We start from the raw sequence: 20,298 nt of genomic DNA on the forward strand, positions 1-20,298 counted from the left end.
TTCAAATCAAAGCACATGTAAATAAGAACTTACAGTTAGTTTTCTATGAAAATTAGCCACAGCCTGAGTAGAAAAGCCTGTCCTCTGCCAGCATGCTGCAGAGACTAACCATGCTCTCTGTGTGGTAGCAGTGGTCTCTCTGCAGAGGTCCATCACCCCCCCCCAAGAGTCAGACCCATCACTCTGCAATCAGCAAAACTGGTGCTCCCCTGTTGACTGGAGAGCTGTAGCTATGACTCAGCAGAGGGCATTTCAAACCTCTGCAGAGAGACCACTGCTTCTATACAGAGAGCAAGGGGCCATCTCTGCAACATATTGGCTAGAGTCACAAACGAATGAATGCAAATTAATTTGTTGTTTTCATTATCATTTATTTGGATTTGTTAAAAATTCAATACTATTGTGGTTCAGATACATCAGAATAATTTAAAATTTTGTCCAAATTTCCATTGGTAACGATACGCAGTGCACATGTCTTATTCAGGAGTTCATTGGCTACACGCTTGTCCTGGCTTACCGACTCCGAAAGTATTGAAGCCAGAGGCAGCCAGGCAAACTGCAGTTTCTGAAGAAGGTCAGCAATGGAGCCCCGGCGCAGGCGGAGGTGGCGCGGCTCAGGATTTGTCGCAGGGTTCCTCTACGTAGTTGGATACTTCTATTAGATTGTGATCCGGGTCTCGGAAATAGACGGATTGGATTTCCCCCATCGCTCCTGTGCGGGACACGGGCCCTTCTTCTATAGGGACCCCGCAGACCTAGAGGGCGAGAAAAACAGGCGGTCAAGGGAAGCAAGAAGTACGCAGATCAGCCATTGGGTTTGGTTGGCTACGTTGTTACAAAGTGGCTTATGATGTCCTTTTTTTGTTGTAGCAAAAATCCTGTAGCGTCAGGGCCTGATTGGATGCAAAAAAAATCAGTAAATAGTTTAGGTGGGTTCATAAGAATGCCCAAAAATGTACCGTTTTTCGTCATGTACAATAGCGGTATTAATTGCAGGCGCCGCCAAGTCCTAAGCAACCAGCGATGTCGCCAAGCCCCCCCGTTTATTTATAGGGCCAGGATTCCCCAACCATGTAATGTCAAAAACTTTTTTTTGTACTGTTTACTATTTTTTTTTTTTTTTTTTTTTTGTGAGTGATTAAAAAAAAAAAAATGCCCCCCCCCCCACGTTTTTTTTGTATTTTTTTAAATTTTTTTTACAGTTTACATTATTTTACTGTTTATATATTTGTGCTTTTTTTTTCGTGAATGATTAGGGATATTATATAAAAAGGGGCTTCCAGATTCCTATAAGCCCTCTGCCCGAAGACCCCCACAAGCACCAGTCCAGGCCCTTGTCCTTGTTCAGGAGGAGGGGGGGGGGGCACACTCGCCCCCACCTATCCTTTCCTGGCCAACCAGGCTGCATGCTTGGATAGGGGTCTGGTGTTTATTTTTTGGGGGGACACCACGCAAAAATGAGAAAAGAAAACAAAAAGTGTAGTGTCCCCCCCCCCCCCCCCCCCATTTTTTTTTTTTTTTTTACAGTTTAATTTTTTTTATTGTTTACATTTTTGTGCTTTTTTTACTGTGTAAATTTTTTTTTGTGAATGAGTAGGGGTATAGTATGAAAAGGGGCTTCCAGATTCCTATAAGCCCTCTGCCCGAAGACCCCCACAAGCACCAGTCCAGGCCCTTGTTCAGGTGGAGGGATGGGGGGCACACACACTCCCCCCGCCCCCCCCACCTATCCTTTCCTGGCCAGCCAGGTTGCATGCTTGGATAGGGGTCTGGTATTTATTTTTGGGGTGGACCCCACGCAAAAATTTAAAAAAGTGGAGCCCCCCCCCCCACATTTTATTTTTTATTTTTGTACTGTCTTTTTTTTTTGGGTTTACATTTTTATTTTTACTGTTTATTTTTTACAGTTAACTTTTTTTTTTTTTTTTTTACTGTTTACATCTTTGTGCTTTTTTTTTTTTTTACTGCAATTTTTTTTTTTTTGTGAATGAGTAGGGGTATTATGGGAAAAGGGGCTTCCAGATCCCTATGAGCCCTCTGCCTGAAGACCCCCACAACCACCAGGCCCTTGTTCAGGAGGAAGAGGGGCATGCACACACACTCGTGCCCCACCCCCCTTCCTTTCCCGGCCAGGCTACATGCTTAGATAAGAATCTGGTATTTATTATTGGGGGGGGGGGGCCCCACGCAAAAATGAAAAAAATGTGTAGTGCCCCCCCACATTTTATTTTTTATTTTTTTACGGTCTTTATTTTTTTGCTTACTTTGTTTATTTTTATTGTTTACTGTTTTTTTTTTGTGAATGAGTAGGAATATTATGTGAAAAGGGGCTTCCAGACTCCTATAAGCCCTCTGCCCATAGACCCCCAACCAAGCCAGGGTTGTGAAGAAGAGGCCCTTGACCATGTTCAGGAGGAAGGGGGCACACATTTGCCCCCCCCCCTTTCCTGGCCAGCCAGACTACATGCTTGGATAAGGCTCTGGTATTTATCTTTGGGGGGACTCCACTCAAAAATGGCAGAAAAAAAAGTGTGTAGTATCCCCCAAAAAATAAATACCGGACCCTTATCAAAACTCGCAGATCCTTAAATTCATTCCTGACCTGAAGGAACTGGTTTCATTTATGGGGGAACCCCCTGTTTTTTGGTTTTGTTTTGGCTGGTTTTATGTATGGGGTAACCCCCTGTTTTTTGTTTTGGCGTCCCCCTATTAACAGCTATAGCAGACCCTCATCTCAGATAAGGGTCTGGTATAGATGAATGGAATTCCCGGCCAATCTTGGTTTGATCAGATGCTTTGGAGGGCAGAGGAGAGATCTAATAGAACCCAGATGTCTCAGTAAAGAGTACCTGTCACTGCTTATGCTATCACAAGTGATGTTGTTCGTACCTTGTGATAGCAATAAAGTTGATAAAAAAAAATGAAAGATTTTTTTTTTTTTTTTAAAGCTCCCCCTCCCCCTCGTGCTTGCACTCAAAGGCGAACGCGTACAAAGACATAAATTGTGCTCGCACCACACATGTGAGGTGTCGCCACGAACGTCAGACCAAGAGCCATAATTCTAGCACCAGACCCCCTCTGAAACTCTAAACTGGTAACCTGTAAAGGCTTATAAAGCGTTGCCTATGGAAATTTTCTTTAAGTAAGCCGTTACACGGGCATGCACAATTTTAAAGCATTACATGTTAGGTATCTATTTACTCGGCGTTACACCATCTTTTATATCTTACCAAACAATCGGGTATTATATTGTGTTTTAGTGCATTAAAATTCACTAAAGTGTATATTTTCCAAAAAAAATAATAAATTGCATTTGAAAAACCTCTGCGTGAATACTGTGCGATGTACAAATATGCAACAAACCAACATTTTATTCTCTAGGGCCTCTGCTTAAAAAATATAAAATGTTTGGGGGTTCTAAGTAATTTTCTAGCAAAAAAAAAAAAAAAAAAAAAAGGTGATTTGTACATGTCAACAAAAAGTGTCAGAAAAGCCGGGGTCTCCGGGCGTGGTATATATAATGGTGTTGTCAGTCACAGACCTGCAGGTGCTGTAGGACGGTGGTGATCGGCGTATGTGTGATCAGACAGAGGTCAGCTGATCCTGGTGATGGGCGCCGGGCCTTGGGTTCGAACTCCTTCCCTACTTCATGGAGGTTTATCTTCTGCATGCCGAAACTCAGAGCCTTCCTGTCCCCCTGGAAGTGACAACAATAATATATTACTAATGACAGCGCCGAGCACAAATCCTGAGGAACTCAAAGTTCAATAATTCATCACAGATTAAAAAGTGCATTTAAACTTTTTTTTTCTTTTTTTCTTTCCTTTGGACAGACTGGGGAAGTGTTAGCACCTTCTTGAGTTTTGCCTTTGCACGGAAAGTTGGGGGAAAATCCAACGTTTTTGAGTTGCCACTGGAACAGGAGAGAGGGGAAAACCTACCAATGGGGTTGCCCATCCCAGACATTGCTATTTAGGAGATTTGCCCTCACTTGGGAGAGATTTCCTCTAACTTCTTGTTGCTTCTCTGGGACAGGAAGTGAATGGAAATCTCCCCAAAGGACACTGGGGGTATTTCTTTTTCTTGTGAAAGAAGTTGTGTTTCATACTACTGACCTCTGACCTCTTACATACGCCTGATCCATGCACTGCACATTAAATAATACTGACCCCCCTGGACCCTGCTTTACACACTACACACCCCCTGGACCCTGCTTTACACACTACTCACCGCCTGGACCCTGCTTTACACACTACTCACCCCCTGGACCCTGCTTTACACACTACTCACCCCCTGGACCCTGCTTTACACACTACTCACCCCCTGGACCCTGCTTTACACACTACTCACCCCCCACACTGTGCATTGCATACTGCTGACCTCTGCACTCTGAGTTACGTACTGCTGACCCTAGAACTCGGTTATTTACTGCTGACCCCTGCATTACACATTGCTGACCTCTGCACTCTGAGTCTCACACTACTGACCCCTGCATTCTGTTACATACTATTGGCCTCTGCACTCTACATTACACACTACTGACCCCTGCACTCTGCATTACACACTACTGACCTCTGCATTACACATTGCTGACCCCTCCGTTCTGCGTTACACACTACTGACCTCCTGCATTAAACATTGCTGACCTCTGCACTCTGAGTCTCACACTACTGACCCCTGCATTCTGTTACATACTATTGGCCTCTGCACTCTACATTACACAGTACTGACCCCTGCACTCTGCATTACACACTACTGACCTCTGCATTACACATTGCTGACCCCTCCGTTCTGCGTTACACACTACTGACCTCCTGCATTAAACATTGCTGACCTCTGCACTCTGAGTCTCACGCTACCGACCCCTGCATTCTGTTACATACTATTGGTCTCTGCACTCTACATTACACAGTACTGACCCCTGCACTCTGCATTACACACTACTGACCCCTGCTCTCTGTACTTACCTCTGTACTCTGCTTTAATTCCCCCTAACCCCTGCACTCTACCTATTGCTGACTCCTGCACTCCTGATCCATGCACTGTGCGTTACATAATACTGACCCCCCCTAAATGCTGCATTACACACTACTCACCCCCTGGACTCTGCTTTACACACTACTGACCCCCACACTATGCATTGTGTGCTACTGACCTCTGTGCCATGTGCCACTAACCCTAGAACTCTTATTTACTCCTGACCCCTGCGCTCTGAGTCTCAGACTACCGACCCCTGCACTCTGTGACATACTATTGGCTTCTGCACTTTACATTGCACACTACAGACTTCTGCACTTTGCATTACACATTACAGACTCATGAGCTCTAAATTACACACTGCTGACCTCTGTACTCTGCGAGATGTACTACTGACCCTAGAACTCTGTGATATTTACTCTGCGTTACACACTGCTAACCCTTGCATTACACACTACTGACCTCTGCGATATGTACTACTTACCCTAGAACTCTTTGTTACACACTGCCGACCCCTGCACTCTACATTGCAAGCTACTGACTTCACGCTGTGTTACACACTGCTGACCTCTATGCTACACACTACTGACCCCTTCATGCTACATTACACACTACTGACCTCTGCACTCTGCATTACATACTACTGACCCCTTCACTCTACATTACACACTACTGACCTCTGCATTACACATTGCTTACCCCTCCGCTCTGCGTTACACACTACTGACCTCTGCATTACACATTGCTTACCCCTCCGCTCTGTGTTACACACTACTGACCCCTTCACTCTACATCACACACTACTGACCTCTGCATTACACACTACTGACCCCTGCACTCTTTTTTACACACTACCGACCCCTGCACTCTGAGGTTAACGCATACTATTAACCTCTGCACTCTAAATTGCAAGCTATTGACTTCACTCTGTACTACACATTACTGACCCCTTCACTCTACATTACACACTACTGACCTCTGCACTCTACATTACACACTACTGACCTCTGCACTCTGCGATATGTACTACTTACCCTAGAACTCTTTGTCACACACTGCCGACCCCTGCACTCTACATTGCAAGCCACTGACTTCACGCTGTGTTACACACTGCTGACCTCTATGCTACACACTACTGACCCCTTCATGCTACATTACACACTACTGACCTCTGCACTCTACATTACACACTACTGACCTCTGCACTCTACATTACACACTACTGACCTCTGAACTCTACATTACACACTACTGACCCCTTCACTCTACATTACACACTACTGACCCCTGAACTCTACATTACACACTACTGACCCCTGAACTCTACATTACACACTACTGACCCCTTCACTCTACATTACACACTACTGACCCCTTCACTCTACATTACACACTACTGACCTCTGCACTCTACATTACACACTACTGACCTCTGCACTCTACATTACACACTACTGACCCCTGAACTCTACATTACACACTACTGACCCCTGAACTCTACATTACACACTACTGACCTCTGCACTCTACATTACACACTACTGACCTCTGCACTCTACATTACACACTACCGATTTAGGCACACTGTATTACACAGTACTTACCTCTGCGTTAGTTGCTCCCGACCCCTGAACTCTGTGTTACACACTAATAATCTCTGCACTCTGTGTTACACACTACTGACCCCTGCACTCTGCATTACACACTACTGACCTCTGTACTCTGCATTACATACTGACCTCTGTACTCTGCATCACATACTACTAACCCCTGCACTCTACATCACATACTACCGATTTGTGCACTCTGTACTTACCTCTGTGCTCCGCTTTACTTCCTTCTGACCCCTGCACTCTACTTTATCTATTACTGACCCCCTGCACTCTCTGTTACTGCTGACCTCTACCCTCTGCAATACTTATTCCTGTCCCCTACACTGTGCATAACTATTCCACATGGCACAGGAGCGATGAGGGAACTGACATTCCCCCTTCTCCTCACTTGCCATACCGATTTGTCTTTTTGTGGTCCCAGTCTTCAAGGAGAAGTAGGTAAGTCCGGGCACTGCGCAGGATAAGTGGGGTACATTCAGATGCACTCTAGAAGTTATACTGTCTTTGTGGAAGCAGTGGCCTCTCTGAAGAGGTCCAACACGCCCTCTGCTGAATCCAGGCTAGAACGCTCCAATCAGTGGGGACTATGAGCTTTACCAATTGGGGATTGATAGGTTAGACTTAGCAGAGGGTGTGTCAGACCTCTCCAGAGAGACCACTGCTTCCTCATAGAGAGCAAGGGCCCTTCTCTACAGAATGCTGGCAGGGGACTGGCTTTTCAGTCCTGATAGAACTTGGGGGGGGGGGGGGGGCTCGCTGGTGAAATGATTCCTTGTGAACACCGGGGAGCGGTGTGGCGGTGATCCCAGAGTGTTCTGCGATGGAGAATACAGAGGACAGACATGACTTTACCTTGAAGGTGACGAGCTCCATGCCCAGCACCTGGGTGTAGAAGGAGACCGTCTTCTCAATGCTGTGCACAGTCAGTACCAGGTGATCCAGGCGATGGATACAGAACGGGGCCTGAGAGGCAAAACGCACCAGCTGGGGGCGGACCTGAAAGATACAGAGGGGGTCAGTGCAGGTGATCAGGATTACCCAGAATCTGTGTGTCAGTGCAGGTGATCAGGATTACCCAGAATCTGTGTGTCAGTGCAGGTGATCAGGATTACCCAGAATCTGTGTGTCAGTGCAGGTGATCAGGATTACCCGGGCTCTGTGTGTCAGTGCAGGTGATCAGGATTACCCGGGCTCTGTGTGGCAGTGCAGGTGATCAGGATTACCCGGGCTCTGTGTGTCAGTGCAGGTGATCAGGATTACCCGGGCTCTGTGTGTCAGTGCAGGTGATCAGGATTACCCAGGCTCTGTGTGTCAGTGCGGGTGATCAGGATTACCCGGGCTCTGTGTGTCAGTGCAGGTGATCAGGATTACCCGGGCTCTGTGTGGCAGTGCAGGTGATCAGGATTACCCGGGCTCTGTGTGGCAGTGCAGGTGATCAGGATTACCCGGGCTCTGTGTGGCAGTGCAGGTGGTCAGGATTACCCGGGCTCTGTGTGTCAGTGCAGGTGATCAGGATTACCCGGGCTCTGTGTGGCAGTGCAGGTGATCAGGATTACCCGGGCTCTGTGTGTCAGTGCAGGTGGTCAGGATTACCCGGGCTCTGTGTGTCAGTGCAGGTGATCAGGATTACCCGGGCTCTGTGTGGCAGTGCAGGTGGTCAGGATTACCCGGGCTCTGTGTGGCAGTGCAGGTGATCAGGATTACCCGGGCTCTGTGTGGCAGTGCAGGTGATCAGGATTACCCGGGCTCTGTGTGGCAGTGCAGGTGATCAGGATTACCCGGGCTCTGTGTGGCAGTGCAGGTGATCAGGATTACCCGGGCTCTGTGTGTCAGTGCAGGTGATCAGGATTACCCGGGCTCTGTGTGTCAGTGCAGGTGATCAGGATTACCCGGGCTCTGTGTGTCAGTGCAGGTGATCAGGATTACCCGGGCTCTGTGTGGCAGTGCAGGTGATCAGGATTACCCAGGCGCTGTGTGGCACTGTAGGTCAGGGCTCGACAAACTCCAGGCACCAGGTCACCATTGCGACCAGAAGTTTTGACCTGGCGCCCGGGCTGCGGCCCAAATGCTCCCCACACCCAGGGCACGCCACCCCCACTATGTATCCCGGGCTCCGCTTGCCCATCTGCGGGCCTGAGACCAGCATAGCGGGTGCCGCCAGGTAGAAGGGACAGGGGGAGGGAGGAGAGTGGACACACGTCCGCTCTCCTCCCTTTCCAGTTGTTGTGTGATGTCACTTCCAGGTCCCCAATGACAGTTTCCCCGGCCGGTAAGGCCGGGAATTAATGTAATGTCGTGCAATGTGAATTCGGTGGAGCACAGGGGAGACATGAAGGATGACCCTGGATGTCTCATTAAAGAGAACCTGTCACCAAAAAAAAAATCATCACCCTATGTGATGGGGGAAAAAAATTTTAAATGTAAAAAATTTAATTTACACCCAAGCACACAAAATCCCCCCACCCCCCAAAAAAAATATTGAGGGCCCCCACTGAAACATATATATATATATATATATATATATATATATATATATATACACAAATGTAAACACATGCAGTGGGGCGCCTACGCCTGAAAAACATTGATTGTGAACTAGAGTTGCCACCTCATCCCTTTAAAACCGAACACATATTAATTACACAGTTTCTGAGGCAGATTAGGGTGGTAATTAAACTCACTTATCTGCATTCAATCAGCCTCAGAACCTGTGTAATTAATGTGTTCGGTTTTAAAGGGATGAGGTGGCAACTCTAACTGGACTACTCCCAGCAGGGCGTTGCTATGTGAGGCCTAGTCATCACCTCCACCATCACAGGAGTGAGCTCTCAAATGCTGAGCTCAGAACTACAGAATCAGGGGAGATAAGGAGTATGTGAGGGGGTTTGAATAAGACAAATAGCTCACTCCTGTGATGGTGGAGGTGAGCAGTGATGACCAGGCCTCACTTGGCAACATCCTGACTAGAATTCCAGTCAGGCTTCATAAGGTATATAAATGGCCTACACCTATAGCAAGGGTCGTTTTCATCTTTAGTCAGAGCTGCACAGTTTGTTTCAGGCTACGCCGCTTGTTTTAGCGGCGCTTTACCATCGTTTTAGCGGCGCTTTTCGGTCCGCTAGTGGGGCGCTTTAAACACCCGCTAGCGGCTGAAGAAAGGGTTAAAACCGCCCGTGTTGCGGCCCTTTCTGGAGTGCTGCTAATGCATTCCAATGGGCAGGGCCTGCTTAGGAGAGCTGTATACATCGCTCCCAAACCGCCCCAAAAGATGCGACTTCCAGGACTTTTTGTAATGTCCCGCAAGGGCACCGCCCGGGTGTGAAAGCAGTCGGGGCCCCCACACTGGGGTGGCATGGGAGGCGACTTTCAGGTGCTTTACAGGCTAGGGCTGCCTCATCATCATTTTCTGTATAGATGTGGGTGATCAGGATTTTCCTGTGCTCTGTGTATCAGTGCAGGTGATCAGGATTTTCCTGTGCTCTGTGTATCAGTGCAGGTGATCAGGATTACCCAGGTTTTCTGTATAGATGTGGGTGATCAGGATTTTCCTGTGCTCTGTGTATCAGTGCAGGTGATCAGGATTTTCCTGTGCTCTGTGTATCAGTGCAGGTGATCAGGATTACCCAGGTTTTCTGTATAGATGTGGGTGATCAGGATTTTCCTGTGCTCTGTGTATCAGTGCAGGTGATCAGGATTTTCCTGTGCTCTGTGTATCAGTGCAGGTGATCAGGATTACCCAGGTTTTCTGTATAGATGTGGGTGATCAGGATTTTCCTGTGCTCTGTGTATCAGTGCAGGTGATCAGGATTTTCCTGTTCTCTGTGTATCAGTGCAGGTGATCAGGATTTTCCTGTGCTCTGTGTATCAGTGCAGGTGATCAGGATTTTCCTGTGCTCTGTGTATCAGTGCAGGTGATCAGGATTTACCTGTGCTCTGTGTATCAGTGCAGGTGATCAGGATTTACCTGTGCTCTGTGTATCAGTGCAGGTGATCAGGATTTTCCTGTGCTCTGTGTATCAGTGCAGGTGATCAGGATTACCCAGGTTTTCTGTATAGATGTGGGTGATCAGGATTTTCCTGTGCTCTGTGTATCAGTGCAGGTGATCAGGATTTACCTGTGCTCTGTGTATCAGTGCAGGTGATCAGGATTTTCCTGTGCTCTGTGTATCAGTGCAGGTGATCAGGATTACCCAGGTTTTCTGTATAGATGTGGGTGATCAGGATTTTCCTGTGCTCTGTGTATCAGTGCAGGTGATCAGGATTTTCCTGTGCTCTGTGTATCAGTGCAGGTGATCAGGATTACCCAGGTTTTCTGTATAGATGTGGGTGATCAGGATTTTCCTGTGCTCTGTGTATCAGTGCAGGTGATCAGGATTTTCCTGTGCTCTGTGTATCAGTGCAGGTGATCAGGATTACCCAGGTTTTCTGTATAGATGTGGGTGATCAGGATTTTCCTGTGCTCTGTGTATCAGTGCAGGTGATCAGGATGTTCCTGTGCTCTGTGTATCAGTGCAGGTGATCAGGATTACCCAGGTTTTCTGTATAGATGTGGGTGATCAGGATTTTCCTGTGCTCTGTGTATCAGTGCAGGTGATCAGGATTTTCCTGTGCTCTGTGTATCAGTGCAGGTGATCAGGATTACCCAGGTTTTCTGTATAGATGTGGGTGATCAGGATTTTCCTGTGCTCTGTGTATCAGTGCAGGTGATCAGGATTTTCCTGTGCTCTGTGTATCAGTGCAGGTGATCATGATTTTCCTGTGCTCTGTGTATCAGTGCAGGTGATCAGGATTTTCCTGTGCTCTGTGTATCAGTGCAGGTGATCAGGATTTACCTGTGCTCTGTGTATCAGTGCAGGTGATCAGGATTTACCTGTGCTCTGTGTATCAGTGCAGGTGATCAGGATTTTCCTGTGCTCTGTGTATCAGTGCAGGTGATCAGGATTTTCCTGTGCTCTGTGTATCAGTGCAGGTGATCAGGATTTTCCTGTGCTCTGTGTATCAGTGCAGGTGATCGGGATTTTCCTGTGCTCTGTGTATCAGTGCAGGTGATCGGGATTTTCCTGTGCTCTGTGTATCAGTGCAGGTGATCGGGATTTTCCTGTGCTCTGTGTATCAGTGCAGGTGATCAGGATTTTCCTGTGCTCTGTGTATCAGTGCAGGTGATCAGGATTTTCCTGTGCTCTGTGTATCAGTGCAGGTGATCAGGATTTTCCTGTGCTCGGTGTATCAGTGCAGGTGATCAGGATTACCCAGGTTTTCTGTATAGATGTAGGTGATCAGGATTTTCCTGTGCTCTGTGTATCAGTGCAGGTGATCAGGATTTTCCTGTGCTCTGTATATCAGTGCAGGTGATCAGGATGTTCCTGTGCTCTGTGTATCAGTGCAGGTGATCAGGATGTTCCTGTGCTCTGTGTATCAGTGCAGGTGATCAGGATTACCCAGGTTTTCTGTATAGATGTGGGTGATCAGGATTTTCCTGTGCTCTGTGTATCAGTGCAGGTGATCAGGATTTTCCTGTGCTCTGTGTATCAGTGCAGGTGATCAGGATGTTCCTGTGCTCTGTGTATCAGTGCAGGTGATCAGGATGTTCCTGTGCTCTGTGTATCAGTGCAGGTGATCAGGATTTTCCTGTGCTCTGTGTATCAGTGCAGGTGATCAGGATTACCTGGGTCCTCAGTAGCCGGCAGAGGGACAGCATAGTGCAGGTCAGGCAGTAGGAAGTAGAATGTGTGTATTTCCCCAGATGTCTTTTCTCAATGGAACTTCCTGGTGTTGGGACAGATCAGGGTGGGGTGGAGATGTTGGTCCCTCCCTGCCCCTTTGTCACTTCTCCTTCCCACTAACAGATCCCAACTGTATGTTATTACATGAGCTCCGTACACTCAGAGGGGGACGTGCTGAATGGAAAAGGAATGCTGCAGGAAAACAGATGCATTGTATGTTCCTCCTGTGATCCTGAGCAATGTACGGATTCCTCCCGGTGCTGACTGTACTGCTGAGTTGTAAGAGGCTGAGCAATGTACACACATAATACCTCCCAACTTTTTAAGATGGGAACGATGGGGTGTTCTATCAGAAAGCAGCTACCCATCAGAAAGTGCAATCGAAGTGACGTTCCGTCGCGGCCATCTTGGTACACCCGCACTCGGCCACACTAAGCTAGGGTTGCCACCCGTACGGGTTTCTGCCGGTGTTGTGCCGAGAATGGCTTCCCCGTCGAAATCTGTTCCCCCTGTCTCTCGGCGGAGATCGGAACTCCGCCTCTCCAGCCCTCTGCACTGCCGCTCCTCCTACTCTTCCCCGAATGCTAATCATCCTTCTACCGTCCCCGCCCCCGTGCGCGTCCCCTGTACAATGTTATTAGTCCATCCACACAAATATATATGTATATATTATCACTCCTATATATGTATATATTATCACTCCTATATATGTATATATTATCACTCCTATATATGTATATATTATCACTCCTATATATGTATATATTATCACTCCTTATAAAATATAATATTATTACTCCTTCCATATATATGTATATATATATATATATATATATATATATATATATTATAAATAAATATATATATAAACTATACACATGTCATCATTATTATCCCTTCATATTAATGTGTCTAATTTATTCTTACCCCTCCTACGTCTTCATTATTATCCCCGCCTATTATTTAATATTATTTATTGAACACTGGAAATTCTCCCCACAGTCCCTATTATTATTATTATTATTATTATTATTATTATTATTATTATTATTATTATTATTCCTACCACCTATTATATATCTATCAGTATACACGTCATCATTATCATCTCTTCCTATTATTTTATCTAATTTTTTTATTGCCCCTCCTATTATTTTATTTATTATTACACCTCCTATTATTTTATATTCATTGTTAATCCTTCTATTATTTTATATTATTGTTACACCTTCTATTCATTTTATCTAATTTATTATTACCCCCTCCCAGTGGCAGATGGTGCTGAAAATTTTTTGGGGGGGGCGCAAACAAACTGAAAAAATCAGAAAAAAAAAATCTTTAAACGCAGCCACTGTGCACATCTGTTTCTCTGACTGCTCTACTCTTTGTATGAATCATCCTCACTCTTCTTTCTTACCTCAGACCCTTTCTATCCAGGGGAAGCGGATTTTGATAGCAAGCTGACTATTGCTATCGAATCTGGTTCCCCCTCCCAATATAGCTTCCACAGCATTTCAAGGGTTAAAAACACTTGTATATGGCTTCTCTGACTGCTCTACTCTTTGTATCAATCATCCCCATTCTTCCTTCTTACCCCAGACTCTTTCTATCCAGGGGAAGCGGATTTTGATAGCGAGTTGACTCTTGCTATCAGATCTGGTTCCCCCTCCCAAAACAGCTTGCACGGTATTTCAGGGGTTAAAAAGACTTGTATATGGCTTCTCTGACTGCTCTACTCTTTGTATCAATCATCCTCACTCTTCCTTCTTACCCCAGACTCTTTCTGTCCAGGGGAAACGGATTTTGATAGCAAGCTGTCTGTGTGTTAAATTTGGTGTTATCGCTCTTACTTTCTCATTCTGGTCACTGGAAGTTCAACATGGCACCTCATGGCTAGGGATGAGCCGAACACCTCCCGGTTTGGTTCGCATTCAGAACATGCGAACAGGCAAAAAATTAGTGCGAACACCGTTAAAGTCTATGGGACACGAACATGAATAATCAAAAGTGCTCATTTTAAAGGCTTATATGCAAGTTATTGTCATAAGAAGTGTTTGGGGACCCAGGTCCTGCCCCTGGGGACATGTATCAATGCAAAAAAAGTTTTAAAAACTGACGTTTTTTCAGGAGCAGTGATTTTAATAATGCTTAAAGTGAAACAATAAAAGTGTAATATTCCTTTAAATTTCGTAGCTGGGGGGTGTCTATAGTATGCCTTTAAAGTGGCGCATGTTTCCTGTGTTTAGAACAGTCTGACAGCAAAATGACATTTCTAAAGGAAAAAAAGTCATGTAAAACTACTATCGCTAGCGCCGGCTATGATGAACTGTCGGTCTGGCATACAGCATGGAATTTCCCCACAGGGGAACCCCGAACCAAAAATTAAAAAAAAAATGGTGTGGGGTCCCCCGAAAAATCCATTCCAGACCCTTATCCGAGCACGCAACCTGGCAGGCCGCAGGAAAAGAGGGGGGACGAGAGAGCGCCCCCCCCTCCTGAACCATACCAGGCCACATGCCCTCAACATTGGGAGGGTGCTTTGGGGTAGCCCCCCAAAGCACCTTGTCCCCATGTTGATGGGGAGAAGGGCCTCATCCCCACAACCCTTGCCCGGTGGTTTTGGGGGTCTGCGGGCGGGGGGCTTATCGGAATCTGGAAGCCCCCTTTAACAAGGGGACCCCCAGATCCCGCCCCCCCTGTGTGAATTGGTAATGGGGTACAAATGTACCCCTACCATTTCACAAAAAAAGTGTCAAAAAGGTTAAAAAACACAAAACAGTTTTTGACACGTCCTTTATTAATTTCTTCTTCTTTCCGCTTCTTTCTTCTGGTCTTCCTTCGGTGTTCTTCTACTTCCTCCATCTTCTTCTTCTTCCTCTGCTCTTCTCGTCCCGCATCTTTCTCCGGCTTCTCCTCCGCTCCGTCCGCACGATCCGCCTCAGTGGGAGTCTTCCGCTGTGTGACGCTTCGGTTCTTCTGACACTTCTTATATAATGGAGGGCGGGGCATGTCCCCGCCCCCTCTGACAACACGGGGAAAGCCATAGGAAAGTCCCAGGAAGTCCCTGTGCGTCACCGGGTGGCCCCGCCCTTCGTTATGTAAGAAGTGTCAGAAGAACCGAAGCGTCATGCGGCAGAAGACTCCCACTGAGGCGGATCATGCGGACGGAGCGGAGAAGAAGCCGCAGGAAGATGCAGGACGAAAAGAGCGGAGGAAGAAGAAGATGGAGAAGAAGAAGATGGAGAAAAAGAAGAAGAAGATGGAGAAGAAGAAGATGGAGAAGAAGAAGATGGAGGAAGAAGAAAAAGAACACCGAAGGAAGACCAGACGAAAGAAGATGGAAGAAGAAGCGGAAAGAAGAAGAAACTAATAAAGGACTTGTCAAAAACCGTCTCATGCGTTTAACCTTTTTGACACTTTTTTTGTGAAATGGTAGTGGTACATTTTTACCCCATTACCAATTCACACGGGGGGGGGGGGGCGGGATCTGGGGGTCCCCTTGTTAATGGGTGCTTCCAGATTCCGCTAAGCCCCCTGCCCGCAGACCCCCACAACCACCGGGCAAGGTTTGTGGGGATGAGGTCCTTCTCCCCAAAGCACCCTCCCAATGTTGATGGCATGTGGCCTGGTATGGTTAAGGAGGGGGGGCACTCTCTCGTTCCCCCCTCTTTTCCTGCGGCCTGCCAGGTTGCGTGCTCGGATAAGGGTCTGGTATGGATTTATGGGGGGACCCCACGCCTTTTTTTTTATTTTGGCGCAGGGTTCCCCTTAATACCCATACCAGACCTGAAGGCCCTGGTATGGAATTTAGGGGGACCCCCACGCAGTTTTTTTTTTAAATTTTAGTTCAACTTCCAGTGACCAGTATGAGAGAGTGAGAGCGATAATACCAAATTTAACACACAGTCAGCTTGCTACCAGAATCCATTCCCCCTGGACAGAAAGGGTCTGGTTTAAGAAAGAAGAGTCAGGATGATTGATACAAAGAGTAGAGCAGTCAGAGAAGCCATATACAAGTGTTTTTAACCCTTGAAATGCTGTGGAAGCTATTTTGGGAGGGGGAACCAGATTCGATAGCAATAGTCAGCTTGCTATCAAAATTCACTTCCCCTGGACAGAAAGGGTCTGGGGTAAGAAGGAAGAGTGAGGATGATTGATACAAAGAGTAGAGCAGTCAGAGAAGCCATATACAAGTCTTTTTAACCCCTGAAATACCGTGCAAGCTGTTTTGGGAGGGGGAACCAGATCTGATAGCAAGAGTCAACTCGCTATCAAAATCCGCTTCCCCTGGATAGAAAGAGTCTGGGGTAAGAAAGAAGAGTGAGGATGATTGATACAAAGAGTAGAGCAGTCAGAGAAGCCATATACAAGTGTTTTTAACCCTTGAAATGCTGTGGAAGCTATATTGGGAGGGGGAACCAGATTCGATAGCAATAGTCAGCTTGCTATCAAAATCCGATTCCCCTAGATAGAAAGAGTCTGGGGTAAGAAGGAAGAATGGGGATGATTGATACAAAGAGTAGAGCAGTTAGAGAAGCCATATACAAGTGTTTTTAACCCTTGAAATGCTGTGGAAGCTATATTGGGGGTGGGAACCAGATTCGATAGCAATAGTCAGCTTGCTATCAAAATCCGCTTCCCCTGGATAGAAAGGGTCTGGGGTAAGAAGGAAGAGTCAGGATGATTGATACAAAGAGTAGAGCAGTCAGAGAAGCCATATACAAGTGTTTTTAACCCCTGAAATGCCGTGCAAGCTGTTTTGGGATGGGGAACCAGATCCGATAGCAAGAGTCAACTCGCTATCAAAATCCGCTTCCCCTGGATAGAAAGAGTCTGGGGTAAGAAGGAAGAATGGGGATGATTGATACAAAGAGTAGAGCAGTCAGAGAAGCCATATACAAGTCTTTTTAACCCCTGAAATGCCGTGCAAGCTGTTTTGGGATGGGGAACCAGATCCGATAGCAAGAGTCAACTCGCTATCAAAATCCGCTTCCCCTGGATAGAAAGAGTCTGGGGTAAGAAGGAAGAATGGGGATGATTGATACAAAGAGTAGAGCAGTCAGAGAAGCCATATACAAGTGTTTTTAACCCTTGAAATGCTGTGGAAGCTATATTGGGAGGGGGAACCAGATTCGATAGCAATAGTCAGCTTGCTATCAAAATCCGCTTCCCCTGGACAGAAAGGGTCTGGGGTAAGAAGGAAGAGTGAGGATGATTCATACAAAGAGTAGAGCAGTCAGAGAAGCCATATACAAGTGTTTTTAACCCTTGAAATGCTGTGGAAGCTATATTGGGAGGGGGAACCAGATTCGATAGCAAGAGTCAACTCGCTATCAAAATCCGCTTCCCCTGGATAGAAAGAGTCTGGGGTAAGAAGGAAGAATGGGGATGATTGATACAAAGAGTAGAGCAGTCAGAGAAGCCATATACAAGTGTTTTTAACCCCTGAAATGCCATGCAAGCTGTTTTGGGAGGGGGAACCAGATCCGATAGCAATAGTCAGCTTGCTATCAAAATCCGCTTCCCCTGGACAGAAAGGGTCTGAGGTAAGAAAGAAGAGTGAGGATGATTTATACAAAGAGTAGAGCAGTCAGAGAAGCCATATACAAGTGTTTTTAACCCTTGAAATGCTGTGGAAGCTATATTGGGAGGGGGAACCAGATTCGATAGCAAGAGTCAACTCGCTATCAAAATCCGCTTCCCCTGGATAGAAAGAGTCTGGGGTAAGAAGGAAGAATGGGGATGATTGATACAAAGAGTAGAGCAGTCAGAGAAGCCATATACAAGTGTTTTTAACCCTTGAAATGCTGTGGAAGCTATATTGGGAGGGGGAACCAGATTCGATAGCAATAGTCAGCTTGCTATCAAAATCTGCTTCCCCTGGACAGAAAGGGTCTGGGGTAAGAAGGAAGAGTCAGGATGATTGATACAAAGAGTAGAGCAGTCAGAGAAGCCATATACAAGTGTTTTTAACCCCTGAAATGCCGTGCAAGCTGTTTTGGGATGGGGAACCAGATCTGATAGCAAGAGTCAACTCGCTATCAAAATCCGCTTCCCCTGGATAGAAAGAGTCTGGGGTAAGAAGGAAGAATGGGGATGATTGATACAAAGAGTAGAGCAGTCAGAGAAGCCATATACAAGTGTTTTTAACCCTTGAAATGCTGTGGAAGCTATATTGGGAGGGGGAACCAGATTCGATAGCAATAGTCAGCTTGCTATCAAAATCCGCTTCCCCTGGACAGAAAGGGTCTGGGGTAAGAAGGAAGAGTGAGGATGATTCATACAAAGAGTAGAGCAGTCAGAGAAGCCATATACAAGTGTTTTTAACCCCTGAAATGCCATGCAAGCTGTTTTGGGAGGGGGAACCAGATCCGATAGCAATAGTCAGCTTGCTATCAAAATCCGCTTCCCCTGGACAGAAAGGGTCTGAGGTAAGAAAGAAGAGTGAGGATGATTTATACAAAGAGTAGAGCAGTCAGAGAAGCCATATACAAGTGTTTTTAACCCTTGAAATGCTGTGGAAGCTATATTGGGAGGGGGAACCAGATTCGATAGCAAGAGTCAACTCGCTATCAAAATCCGCTTCCCCTGGATAGAAAGAGTCTGGGGTAAGAAGGAAGAATGGGGATGATTGATACAAAGAGTAGAGCAGTCAGAGAAGCCATATACAAGTGTTTTTAACCCTTGAAATGCTGTGGAAGCTATATTGGGAGGGGGAACCAGATTCGATAGCAATAGTCAGCTTGCTATCAAAATCTGCTTCCCCTGGACAGAAAGGGTCTGGGGTAAGAAGGAAGAGTCAGGATGATTGATACAAAGAGTAGAGCAGTCAGAGAAGCCATATACAAGTGTTTTTAACCCCTGAAATGCCGTGCAAGCTGTTTTGGGATGGGGAACCAGATCCGATAGCAAGAGTCAACTCGCTATCAAAATCCGCTTCCCCTGGATAGAAAGAGTCTGGGGTAAGAAGGAAGAATGGGGATGATTGATACAAAGAGTAGAGCAGTCAGAGAAGCCATATACAAGTCTTTTTAACCCCTGAAATACCGTGCAAGCTGTTTTGGGAGGGGGAACCAGATCTGATAGCAAGAGTCAACTCGCTATCAAAATCCGCTTCCCCTGGATAGAAAGAGTCTGGGGTAAGAAGGAAGAATGGGGATGATTGATACAAAGAGTAGAGCAGTCAGAGAAGCCATATACAAGTGTTTTTAACCCTTGAAATGCTGTGGAAGCTATATTGGGAGGGGGAACCAGATTCGATAGCAATAGTCAGCTTGCTATCAAAATCCGCTTCCCCTGGACAGAAAGGGTCTGGGGTAAGAAGGAAGAGTGAGGATGATTCATACAAAGAGTAGAGCAGTCAGAGAAGCCATATACAAGTGTTTTTAACCCCTGAAATGCCATGCAAGCTGTTTTGGGAGGGGGAACCAGATCCGATAGCAATAGTCAGCTTGCTATCAAAATCCGCTTCCCCTGGACAGAAAGGGTCTGAGGTAAGAAAGAAGAGTGAGGATGATTTATACAAAGAGTAGAGCAGTCAGAGAAGCCATATACAAGTGTTTTTAACCCTTGAAATGCTGTGGAAGCTATATTGGGAGGGGGAACCAGATTCGATAGCAAGAGTCAACTCGCTATCAAAATCCGCTTCCCCTGGATAGAAAGAGTCTGGGGTAAGAAGGAAGAATGGGGATGATTGATACAAAGAGTAGAGCAGTCAGAGAAGCCATATACAAGTGTTTTTAACCCTTGAAATGCTGTGGAAGCTATATTGGGAGGGGGAACCAGATTCGATAGCAATAGTCAGCTTGCTATCAAAATCCGCTTCCCCTGGACAGAAAGGGTCTGGGGTAAGAAAGAAGAGTGAGGATGATTTATACAAAGAGTAGAGCAGTCAGAGAAACAGATGTGCACAGTGGCTGCGTTTAAAGATTTTTTTTTTCCGATTTTTTCAGTTTGTTTGCGCCCCCCCCAAAAAATTTTCAGCA

At 46.2% G+C, this 20,298-nt stretch overlaps 1 protein-coding gene across 2 annotated transcripts; it reads right to left on the reverse strand.

Annotated features, from left to right (window-relative positions):
- Window positions 1-350: 350 nt before the first annotated feature.
- On the reverse strand, window positions 351-12,851 carry GLOD5 (glyoxalase domain containing 5). 2 transcript variants are annotated; one of them, XM_073611178.1, is made up of 4 exons: window positions 12,625-12,851; window positions 7,443-7,586; window positions 3,542-3,697; window positions 351-755 (listed from the first exon to the last, which is right to left on the reverse strand). In XM_073611178.1, the coding sequence occupies exons 1-4, from the start codon at window positions 12,679-12,681 to the stop codon at window positions 615-617; spliced, it is 498 nt and encodes a 165-aa protein (XP_073467279.1). In that variant the 5' UTR covers window positions 12,682-12,851; the 3' UTR covers window positions 351-614. The 2 variants fall into 2 exon arrangements, with proteins under 2 accessions (XP_073467279.1, XP_073467288.1); XM_073611187.1 differs by lacking the exon at window positions 12,625-12,851 and adding an exon at window positions 12,256-12,594.
- Window positions 12,852-20,298: the final 7,447 nt, after the last annotated feature.

This window comes from Aquarana catesbeiana, linkage group LG01 (assembly GCF_042186555.1).
Source record: "Aquarana catesbeiana isolate 2022-GZ linkage group LG01, ASM4218655v1, whole genome shotgun sequence".
NCBI classification, from domain to species: domain Eukaryota; kingdom Metazoa; phylum Chordata; class Amphibia; order Anura; family Ranidae; genus Aquarana; species Aquarana catesbeiana.

Bases quoted from the DNA above. Each gene is read 5' to 3' on its own strand.
- GLOD5 (XM_073611178.1), bottom strand. From the start codon at position 12,681: ATGGGTAGCTGCTTTCTGATAGAACACCCCATCGTTCCCATCTTAAAA. The intron at 3,698-7,442 runs GTAAAGTCATGT...TGTCACTTCCAG, and splicing joins TGGAGCTCGTCACCTTCAAG to GGGGACAGGAAGGCTCTGAG. The intron at 756-3,541 runs GTCTGTGACTGA...CTCGCCCTCTAG, and splicing joins CCGTCCTACAGCACCTGCAG to GTCTGCGGGGTCCCTATAGA.